Below are 12421 nucleotides of genomic sequence, written 5' to 3'. Positions count from 1 at the left end.
TAAAATTATAGTTTTCTTTCCTTTCCAGAATTAAGTTTTTTGAAAACAAAAAACAAAAATTATGCGGAATAAAAGCAAAAGAAACTATTCGTTTAACAGAAAGAAAAGGAAAACAAGATAAAAACCGCAATGGAAATTTTTTTTTTTAGTAAAGCATGCTTAAAGAACAATGCGGTTTCCATAGAAAAAAGATTGAAAATGAATGTGTGTATTGTTATTAATTCCAAAAAATGTGAAATAAAATTAAAAAAATTGTAGTATCAAAAAAATTATAATACATTTTATTTTGATCAAAAAGATATTTCAATAGTAATAATGTTCCTTTTCCAGATTTTTCTTTCCAGAAGTTCAAAACAAAGAATAGAGAAATAGAGCTCCTCATGAAACGAATATTCTATTGTTTTTAACAAAACCTACCTATTCAATCAATCCACAATGTATTTTGATCACGTTTTATTGTTTAAACAGCTAATTTTTACATATTTAAAGCCGATTCAGTTGACTTGAGTTTTGATAGCTGAGTATCGAACTTAAAATAAGGCAGAAAATGATCATGGTTGTTAAGATGCTAATTAATTTAATATTAACTATTGTTCTTTTGACTAAAGTAAATGGTTTAAAAATGCCTTCAAGTTCAAACGACATAGGGGAGGGAGATCACTTTCAACCTTGTCAAATATGGATTAAATGCGGAACAAAGGGTGAGAATATTTTTGTGTTTAAATCTTAAACCCAATTATTATTGCACCTTTAATTATAGCTGTATTTAATCATAATCGGTAATTATTGCAGTTTTTCAGTATAAAGAATTTGCAGGAAAAAAAATACTATTTTCCTACGTTACTATTCATTAAGAAGTATATATGTATGTTACTGTTAATGTATATAATGCAGTTATTTCATAGAATACCTAGTTATTCCATGAAATAACTGATCGTGTCCGTTAAAGTGTGTAATATGTTATTAATTTGACACTTTAACTAGTTATTCTATGAAATAACTAGAATATTCTATAAATTAACTAATGAGAGACAGTTAAAGTGTAAAATAAACAATTTATCTAAAATGAAATAACTAGGTATTCTATAAATAAACTAATGATAGACAATTAAAATAAAAAAGAAGTAATTTATATAATTTATGCAGCGTATAAATGTTATTTATGGAAACGTACCATAAAATCATTTGTTACAACAAGGATTACTAAAATGACACTTGGAATTACAAAGAACATTCTTTCTGAAACAAAAAAATTTTTTGTTGACACTCTGGGTTTTACACGAACATTTTTTAAATCTCTGACCAGTACCTAAACTTTGAGCTGTAGCAACCGACCGGAGTGATATTTCTACATCCGGTACTTCTTCGATTTTAATTAATTTTTGTTCGCAGACACTGAACTGGGATCGGGAATATAATTGTTTTATGCGGCCGTTTCTTGTGCCCAATTGGAAAAATCCTTGTCCCGCAGTGGACTGATCGTTAAGGCACGGTTCCCAGCAGATCACCGAAGTCAAGCATCACTGGCTGCGGTCAGTGTGCGGGTGGGTGACCACTTGGATCAGTCTGCGTAGGGACCGAGGGTGTGCGGTATTGGTCCTCGTTAAACTGTGCTACCGTAAAGTGCTCGACTTCGCGCGCAGGTCGTCGGGCTACCGAAGCGGAGGTGCCATCCCCTCCGCAGAGGATCAAAATTGTGATGGCATGTCTTCGGATCATCCTCCGGGATGTTTCCCAGACCGTCGCCAATAGCCCATTGTGCAGCTCTAGTGCGACGTAAATTAACAGCAACAGCAACAACAACAAATCCTTCTTCGGTTATTTTTATGATGATAGCTAAAATAGATTTGGCATCACCTTTTCCTTTGTCAACTTCAGGCACTGGGATACGGATGGTAAACCCCACAGAGGCTTCAGAATGAGATTTATCCGGCATTAATTTAATCTTTTTCGCTTGAATTTCTAAACATTTCTTAGACTTTTCTCTTTCTCTTTGAACATTAAGTTCATTAAAACGCAATTTCTCCCTATGGCCTGGAATAGTTCATAAATGCAGTAGGGGTGGAAGGTAAATTTATTTGTCGTGCGAGATATATGATATAGATTATTTTACACTTTAACGGGCTGCAGATCGTTATTCTATGAAATAACTAGTTAAACCATGAAATACAAGAGAGTTTTACACTTTAACGGACACGATAAATTATTTTATGGAATAACTAGGTATTCTATAAAATAATGGATTTCATACTTTAACGGTAACATATACATAGATTTAATAAATATTCCTCCCTTTATAACTTTTAACAAGTTAAATGTTTCTAAATTTTTCCCGAAATTTCCTAATTTAATGATCAAAATGCAGTAGGATTATATTCGGTTACACATTTCTGTTCTTCTTTTCTCATGTGTTCTCAAGCTAGTGAATACAAATTTGACCCAAACACTAAAGTGCTCCCTTGTTGGTTCGCCAACTGCTTTCATCCTCTTTGTCTTCCTAGGTGAAACGTCTTGTTTTTCATACAAAGACTGATTGTTTTTATAAGGCACAAATTAGGCTCAGGGGATAAAGCGTTCGCCTTTCAATGAGGTGAACCAGGTTCAAATCCCATCGATGGCTCGACGATAGCAATTCCGTACCCGGCTCACCGACCATAGTCCATCGTTAAAAATCCTCAGTGGAACATGGGTAACGGGTAAGTGTTACGCAAATGCGGATTAGTTCCATCAATAAGTTCTCCGTGAAGACAAATTTCTCCCATTACTTGATCCAGGAGTTCCCTTGTCTTCCGGATTGAATTCAATATTACAAGACTACAGAGTTAGTAGTCGCAAACCCTGTTCAAAAACGGTTATAAAATAAGGAAAAACTACTTTATTCTATCAACTTCTAAAAAAATATTTTTTTTTTTATGCTTAACTCTTATGTTTGCTTAATTTGATCGGTTTAAAAGTTATTAGCTTATAAGTATTTTACTTTTTAATAATAACTTGTAATATTATGCTTAAAATATGCTTTGTTTGATTATACATTTCAACATGGCTTGAAATGCTGTTTTTAAAAGTAACAAGTAAAAATTTAAACAAGTTAAATTGTAAACTACAAGTAATCTAGCACGAAAAAAAACGATTTTTAAATGAATNTTATACATTTCAACATGGCTTGAAATGCTGTTTTTAAAAGTAACAAGTAAAAATTTAAACAAGTTAAATAGTAAACTACAAGTAATCTAGTACGAAAAAAAAGCGATTTTTAAATGAATTTAAGGAGAAAATTGCAAAATAATATGAACTTTAATTTTAAAAAAACTTTTTAAGCAACATTATTTAGTGAATAAATGTTTTAAAAAAATTATCCATTATTAAATTTGCAAAAATATTCGCATTTCATCTGAAGTATCATTTTGTTTGTTTCACGAGTTTTTCGGAACATGTTGTACAATTTTCAGTTAATGTTAAATTAAAGGACTATAAAACAATATCATATTTGTCATAAAACTTTTTCTATCTTTTTATAGCAATAATACACAACTTTTATGCTTTCAGTGTCAATATTAGTGCTTTGCTTTAAATACTTCTTTATCTTATGAATGAAGTGTTTTGAGCTTTAAATAGTTCATAGTTTTCACTTCTTTCCGGCATATTATTGTCACAGGCATATCTAAATGCACTTTTGTTCCTACATTTAAATGCCGTTTTAAAAGTAAAGCACTTTTTAAAGGCGAAAGAAAACTAAGTGTAACTCGTTTATTTTCAGTTCAGATTTCTTTAATGCACACAAAATAATAATAAAAATTGCAACAGTTACCACAGGAGATACTATCAGAACTTTCAATAAAAAATGAAAAAAGAAAACAATAAAAATAATTTGTTTCTTTAAGAAAAAATAATAACTTCTGATTTAAAAGTTAAATGCTTTTTAAATATGAAGAATTTCCAGGCATGGTTGATTAATTTTGAAATAACATTTCGCTGATATAAGTGAAAAAGTCGAAATCTAGGTAGCTGTTATCACAAACATTAGAGAGATAACCGTTACTTTTGAGAAAAGTTGGTTTTGAAAGTTTCATGTTGCTTGTAGAAGATATTAATTTTCACTTAAATACAAACGAAGGTATATTCAAATTGAAGATAATTTAATGTAAAATTTAATAACAAAAACAGAATTAAAATATTTGTATTGCAAAAAAAGTTACGCTGATTTTAGTGGAGCAAACAAACACAAATCGTTTTGAATAAGGACGTGTTTTGTAATAAAAGTGTACTAGCCAATCACAAACTCTTTTCTTAGGACCAATCAAATGTCGGTAACTATAGTTTAGGTCATTTGGATGGTAAAAGAGTTATTGTTGTTTGCGTGATCTTATAAATGAAGCGTTCTTAATAATCAATATTTTCTCTTCATGTTAACATTCCAGCAATCGAGCAAGCCTCTGAGAAAAGCGCCACAATAACGGCATGCCTTTTTCTTTCTGGGTGATTTCACCTACACTTTTAAAAAATCCATCACGCCGGTTATATCCTTAGTTAATTGCTTTTTTTTTCGTCTTCTCTAAAAGTTGTATCGATTCTTATAATTCTGAAATTGCTATTTTATAACACGATACTATTTTAGCATATAAAACGATTTTCTAATGACTTAATTACTTAGATGTAATATAATTCATTTGTAATATACTTCATTTTGTGCAATAATGTCTGGTAAGAGTCGCAATCGTGTTGTTGGATCTTGCAACATCACAGATGTATCAAAAAATGTAAGTAAAGTAGCAAATTTATTTACTTGCGATTAACAAAACACATACTACTGAAAAAAAATTCAGTTATATAAGTTTAAATGATTGAATAAACCGCAATTCTTGAATAATTAAAATTTTAAAAATGATTATCTTTTGATGTCTTTTATTGCTGGAGGGCAGAGTGGTTAGCGTGCCTGATTGTGAAACCAATGGCTGCCGGTCCGTATCCCGCTCAGGGCATGGACGTTTATCTGTGTGTGTAGTCATGTGTTGTGTTGGATGTATGAATGTGGCCCACCCTATGAACGGATATCTGTGGCGTTGTTTTATGTTGCCCGCCTCCATTACTTTTGTCAAAAGGTGTTCACCAGGCAACAAAATGAGTGACACTTCCTTCCATGGCAAACAGAGATAAATTCAGTGCTGTTAAAAAAATTATTGAAGCTAGAACGATATTCTTTTTAAATTTTAAAAAAGTTATTTAGTTCTGTTTTTTTCTGTTACCCCTTTAGGTGATTTGATCAAAATTGTTTTTGTTATTTTAATCTGTTTGACTTTTCCAATAAACTCAATTTAATAAATATTTACATTATCTCCTTAAGCAAATACATACATATTATGTAAATGTTATATTTCTCTGTTATTTACGTGGTTTGCATGACTTTCACTGATATGACTAACAGATAATCATTGATATNTGTATTTAAGTGAAAATTAATATATTCTACAAGCACAAAAATTTGAAAAACATGAAACTTTCAAAAAATGTCCACACTTTTGGCCACCACTGTATATATAAGTTGATTAAGTTAAAGCTAGAGGAGGGGTACGACAAGCTATAGTTTGTCTAAGCTACGAACTCCTCCAGCCGCAAAGTCTGAAGCCGTCTGGTGCCATGGAAACAAGAAGGGCGTTTTAGGGAGGGTAGCATCACTCTAAGACTAATACAATAGACCAGGGGTGGCCAAGCTCCTTAATAGTCGAGCCATTTCTCAAAATTTGAAATTTTTCGCGAGCTGCAAAATACGTATTTAAAAGGTATGCAAAAAGGGTACTAAAATTTTTTTTGTGCATAGATTATATTTATTGAAAACATATTTAAAAAAGTAAAACTACAAAATATGTGTATTGAATTTAAATATTAAAAATTAAACACATTTATTTTACTTCTCTTGATAATTCTTAACAATTTTGTGAATAATTGGTGGCAGCACTTCTCAGTAATTCTTTGAGATGCTGGTTAGTTAATACTGATCGGTGTTTGGATTTCTCGAATTTTAAAGTGGAATAAAATGATTCAAGTACGTTGTTCCGAATATTGAAATAATTTGACAAGCAGCCTTTTTTTAATTCAGGATACTTCGATTCTGGTACAAATTTCCAAAATTCAATAATCGACGTCGACTTATATTTTCATTGTAGAGCTTGATCTTCTTGCATCTCTATTAATTCTAATTCTCCAGATGCTTTTCACGTCATAATTATATTAGAAATGGAAAACTCACCTTGACTTGAACAACGTTGCACTTAGTTTTTCATATTTGTTCTCAGTAATTTAAAAGACATTTTGGAACACATACGGAATTATAATAATTTTTTTAAATATGATAGCACCAAAATGAAAAAGGAACTCGGGTATATTTATCGAGAGCCACAAATAATCCTTTAAAGAGCCGCATGTGGCTCGCGAGCCGCAGGCTGCTCACCCCTGCTATAGACCGAAGAAAGAGATTCTCTTTCTCTCACCGACTCGAGCCAAAACCACTTCAAAACAGTGACCTCGCATCCAAACCTGAAGTCGTCATACCTCGTTACCATAGTCACCGCCATGAGTCCGGACGAATATCTGGAGAGTTTTTATTTTTAGAGTTAATCCAGATAACCGGATAGAAGAATACTAGACGAGAAATCCACTAGACAAGAAAAAGAACCACTTTATTTTTGCGTGACTTTATTGATATATTCATGGTGTCCGTGTGGATATTCATTGCTTTTTATTACACGTAGAAAAATTATTTTTAGTTCAGATTATTATACATTTACTAAAGATTCATAGCCGATTAAATAATTAGGATTTAGTCCATTAGTTATTCTGTTTTCGTTTCAGTAATCTCTGCCGTCAGCGTAAGACCGGGTTTACCTCAGTCTTGCCCCATGAACCTTAGTCTTACCTTAGTCTTGCCCAATGAAATCTTGATCTTGGTGAACATCAGCACCCTCTGTCTTACCTGGTGTCATCTTTGAGTGTTTATCCTTTTCAGAGAAACTTAGGTTTACCTTAGAACATTTTTAATCTTAGAGGCACTTAACCTTGAAAGGAGGACACTTGAACTTTCAGTCGACTATTTTAATTATTCCATTAATCTTATTTTGGTTTTATTTGTATTTAATGTGATTTTTCATATTTTTACCATTTGATGTTTTACCTGACCTTACTTTCATATGTTTTTATATGTATTTTTGACACTTTTATTGTTGGTTAATTTTATTCACTTAGAAGCATTAAGCACTTTTAATTTTTATTCTGTTTTATTTTTGCCATCTTTTCGATTTTGGGATTTTTCCTGTATGTATCAATCTTTTTAGTTTTGATTCACGTGACAGCGGGTGAAGCCCTTATCAGCAAACTCCTTCGGGGATAGGTCGGTTACTATTAGTCTTAGTCTTTCGCCCCCCCCCTTGATGTGTATCTTCCCTTGACACACGAAAGATTCAGGTCAGCGGCAGACGATAACTATATAACATTAAATTACATCCATAATATTTTTAAATTATCGTAAGAAATTAAAATGATGCTACGTTTTCACAGAAATTCTAGTACGCCTAAATTTCTCAAAGAGTTATCTCTAGAAGTTAATTCACATGCACCTTATCTCTACCCCACTAGAAGTGTTAGATAGGGTGATTCTGCTTCTTCTAGAAAAAAAAACTCATTGATAAAAAAAGTAATACATATATGACTTTTTAAGAATGATATATTGTACACAACTAAACAATGGATATCTTAATTAAATTTGACATTTTTTTAGATCGAGCTGTTTAACTCCAGCAGAAATTCGAATTTCATTTACCCGGTTTTACTATACTTTCTTCTGCATACATTATGTTTGCATGTGTATAAAAAGAATTTCGCAGAAACGTATGTAATTATGATGTAGTTAGATATCTTTTTTTATTATATTCATTGGAATTAAAAAAATTTTAAATAAAAAAAGACTAATTATTTTTGTTTGAACTTTTTCAAAAAAAAAATTAGGATTTAAAACTAAAGATTTTTTTTGACATTACATTAATGTTATTTTTACTCTTTTCCCCCAATAATGAAGAAAAAAATATTACTGAATTTAAAAATGAAACGAACTTCAGTAACAGTATTCGGTTTTTTTTTCATTTACTCGTGTCCACTTCTAACGAAAATAAAAGTAATATTCTATTTACTCACCAGCCATCCTCGAAAGAACTTTCTTTCTGATTCTACCTATTCTGATCGTTCTGATTATACTTCAATTCTGATCATTCTGATTCTAGTGAAATTTCCTCGGTTACAAATTAACAAAAATAAATAAATAAAAAATAATTTAGCCAATGCAGTTTTGTTACTACCAAAAGTTTATCCAAGTCACTTGAACTTTAGTTAAACTTTAGTTATCACCTGGATATATTTCTAATAAGCCTAACCTGAGAACCAAACTCTTATTTAAATATCAATTTTAGCAGCGGATATCTTAATCTTTTGTAAGTCTTTTTTTTATTCTATATAATATTGAATATCAGAAAGCTGTTTATTTTTAAAATTGACATTTTTTCTCTTAACTTAAAACAATTTAATTGCAGATAAAGCCGCACGTGATGAGTTTGATGCATGCTTAAAGCTGGTACCAGATGATGTAAGATTATTTTTTTAAAGTTGTCTGAGTATAAAAACAAATTTGGAGAAATAGATAACTTTTTACCTCTTGAATCTTAATATTTTGAAGTCCCCTTGATAAAATCTAACTTGTTGACATATTTAAAAAATTGTAACTCATATCAATGCAAACATTATATTTTGCAACTGCAAATTCTAAATTCATAGCTCATACTCAGGTAGCACAGTTATCAGATTGCAAAAAAAAATGCTACAGTCTCAGTGACAGGTATGTTTTGTCCACAGTTTTGTCTCGCACAAGGAACATGTTCAGACAAGAATCTATCACATGGTGATCCTGCTGAAACTCGAATATGTCACAGTTTTCACACTAGCATCCTGTTGAGACGTGAATATTTCCCGTTTTTGACGCAAGATGAAATTCCTGCGACAAATAAAGGTCTCATTGTGGTATCATGTTGACATCTAGGTGACGTTAACAAAAAAGGACAAAGTAACTTTTTTTAGACTTCAAGCCTTGATATATATACTTTCTACATCTCAGTGTAGATCTTTGGCATCGTTGAAACTGTACAAAGTAAGGTGAAAATAATCGAAGTTTTGTTGCACAAACACAAAACATTGAAATTGTCGGCAAATCACTTATGAAGAACTTCCTATCTTGACGTCAAAAAAAAGAAAAAAATGGCGATCTAAGCAGCCTTGAATGTTGGAGGCCTAACTTCCTCTCACGCAAGACTTACTTAAACGTTGTAATTTATATAGTTTTTTTCTCATTTTTCCTTTTCTCTTATTTTTATGTCACAATGGAAATTACAGTAAAGGGTTCTTATAAAATTTATTTATTTGTACATTTTACTGCCCCCTTTTTTAAAATTTCGCATGGCGAGCTAGTTCAATCCTGGGGAAGCAACCCCAGTAGCCCCCATTAAATCTGGTCCTGTCTCAACAATAATGTTTTTAAATGAGACAAATTTTATCAAGATTGTTACAATGAAATTCGCTAGAAACTTGAAATTTTAAACGTGATTCTTGAAGAAAATATGAACCTATTCATCTATCTTAGAAACGGAAAAAAATTACATTCAAATTATTTCTTCAAAATAGCAATATTCTAAAAAGTAATGAAATAAATTTCTTTCAATATTGCTCTTTAATTTGAATTCACATTTGATAGCTCTATTCTTGAGACTGTGAATGTTGGAAAATAGAAAATTTGTACCGAAAAAAATGCTTTTTTTTCGTAGTCACATAGAGAGCTAATCAGAACTATTTAAACGGGTCACATCCGTGAGTGTGTGTTGTTGTGACCATTTGTGACTTATTTGATTCATATAATTAATTTTTAGACTTTCACAGAAAACAGCTTACGTCAATTTTAAATTACTGATGATACTTTAGTGATACCAGTAGCATGAAATCAATGAAATAAATTCGCTAAAAACTGATTATAAAAACAGAATAAGAAAAATCGTAAGAAATTAACCATAATTAAACAGGTCGTGAAATGCTTTCCTTACGATTTTTAGGGGATCAAAGTTGCAACAAAGTTACAAAATTGTTTCTCAGTCACTTTAGTCCCAATAAAGTATGCTTGTGACTTCCAGTTGGCAAAAGTCACAATAAGTAGTCAATGAGACTCTCATGTGTTATCACACGATACGGTGACATCAAAGTAACATTATGATCTCTTTGGAGTAATTTAGAACGATGACATTTGTGACTATGATTGCATTTACCATTTACGACTTTAATATTACATGACTGTGACAGGTCTGAGAAATCGCGGTAAAAAAAAGTGCAAAAACAAAGTGTTGCATTGGAAATCTCTTGAGTATACAGTGCGCATGGGAAAGAAAAAAACCCACCCTGCATAACTTTTGATTTAACAATTGGATCTTCGTGCACTAGAAATCATTCTAAATGGCTCGAGGGAGTGACCTCAAATATGCTAATTAATTAGTGCAGAAGATATTTTAAGTAACAAAATCAGACATATTAATGTCCTTTTTCAGAATAAGCATTCCTTTTTTTCATTGATTCGAGTTCCTAATCCTAAAAGTATAGGGGATAGATGCAATCAGGGAAATGTGGTAACACTAGTTCGGTCCATAGCTCGGTATAAAGTTTTGACCCTTTATATTTATCTGACGAAGGGAAGGGTGTGATGCTTTAGGCTATGTAGACTAACGCAAAAATCACCTGGAAGCACAAATGAAAATACATGAATTGACTTATAATAGTTTCAGTTCTATAAACAAGAAACTTCGTCAGAATCTAAACACTGAGAAAGGCATTACACAATGAGGAAGATCCTCGTTTATGGAACTGAAAGTATTCCATCTCAATTTATGTACTATACTGTACTATTTAATAATTAACTGATAATTTAGAGCGTACTCATTTTTTTTAAAGAAAATGAAGAAGTTTATAAAGGCTCTGTCAAATTGCGCCAAAATAGAATGGCCAGACGTAGAAGCTACATATATTGATTTCTGTGTCATATGGATCGTGAAAAGTTACTTGGTTTTGAGAATGTAAAAATCTTCTAACATGTAAATTATTAAGAGTGCTTATCTTTTTTCTCTCGGTTCACTGTACTATTTAATAATTAACTGATAATTTAGAGCGTACTCATTTTTTTAAAGAAAATGAAGAAGTTTATAAAGGCTATGTCAAATTGCGCCAAAATAGAATGGAAAGACGTAGAAGCAACATATATTGATTTCTGTGTCATGGATCGTGAAAAGCAGGTATGGTAAAAAAAAGTGTCATCTTGACAACAATTCATAAATTTTATTCTTACAAAACACTGTAAAAAATCCCTGATAAAATTACGATAAAAAGAACCGGCAGTTTTAGAACATCATCCGTTAACTTCATTTTACCGAAAAGTCCATTTTTGCGGTAAAATATTATACTGTAATATGTAACTAATTAGAGTGATTTGATGATTTTATTGAAATTATCAAAGTGAAAATTGCGGTATTTCAGATTTTTTGTTCCGTAACATGTTCCGGTAATAATTGATTTTTTCCGTAATATCGTTCGATTAAAAAATATTTTACGGTAAAAAATACCGGCTCTCTGAGTGCCTGAGTGCTGTCTGAGTCTGAGTACTGTCATTAGATCAGGAATTTTTAACAGTGTTGGGAACTTTTAAGAGTGCCAGTACTTTTTTAACTTAAAATCCATTTATACCTGAACATATTAATAACAAAAATCTGATAAGATCTGCCTAACCGACAGTTTCAGCAGCACGTTGCCCCAAATGCTGTTTCGAAAGATGATTATTTAAAAAGTACATAAACATGATTTGATTTGAATTGATACCTACATATACAAAGTCTTTCAGCCGCGGAACAAGTCTAGAAATAACTTCCTTCATCAAATTGATTGAAAAGAACATAGGAAATTTATTGGAAGTTCAACATTGTCCTAAGAAATCCAAGTGGATAGTCATTTAAGAGTTGATTAGTTATTTCAATCTGAAATGAAATATAGTTGCACATTTTTTTTAAAAAATAAACCAGAACAGTTGTAGCAAACATATTTGGTATTTTATTTATTTAAAAGTAATATAAATTGTAAACTTGTTTCTCCAAAAATGAATAATTAAAACGGCTCTTTTCATTTTGATAAAAAAATTTTAAGAGAAAAATATTCGAAAAATACAGAAGCACTTTAAAATTTATATCCAGTTTGGGACATTCTGTGCTCCTTCCATCGAGAAGTGCTTCTGAAATAAGTGTTTCGTAAGATTTCAGCAAAATTTCCTTAAATATATATATGAATGGCCAGACGTAAATGCTAC

At 31.3% G+C, this 12421-nt stretch overlaps 1 protein-coding gene across 2 annotated transcripts in view; it reads left to right on the top strand.

Moving 5' to 3' along the window:
• Positions 1-559: 559 nt before the first annotated feature.
• LOC107437098 (uncharacterized) overlaps positions 560-12421 on the top strand; it is a 16940-nt gene continuing 5078 nt past the window's right edge. Inside the window, exons 1-3 of one of the 2 annotated variants that reach the window (XM_043055888.2) lie at positions 560-701; positions 8574-8626; positions 11256-11360. In XM_043055888.2, coding sequence (XP_042911822.2) covers positions 566-701; positions 8574-8626; positions 11256-11360 — 294 coding nt within the window. In that variant the 5' untranslated portion in view covers positions 560-565. The remainder of the gene's footprint in view (positions 702-8573; positions 8627-11255; positions 11361-12421) is intronic. The other variant, XM_071185394.1, reaches the window with a different exon arrangement.

This window comes from Parasteatoda tepidariorum, chromosome 9 (genome assembly GCF_043381705.1).
Source record: "Parasteatoda tepidariorum isolate YZ-2023 chromosome 9, CAS_Ptep_4.0, whole genome shotgun sequence".
Lineage (NCBI taxonomy): Eukaryota > Metazoa > Arthropoda > Arachnida > Araneae > Theridiidae > Parasteatoda > Parasteatoda tepidariorum.
Note: the sequence above shows the minus strand (reverse complement) of the source record. Positions and strands in the feature narration are given on the sequence as shown.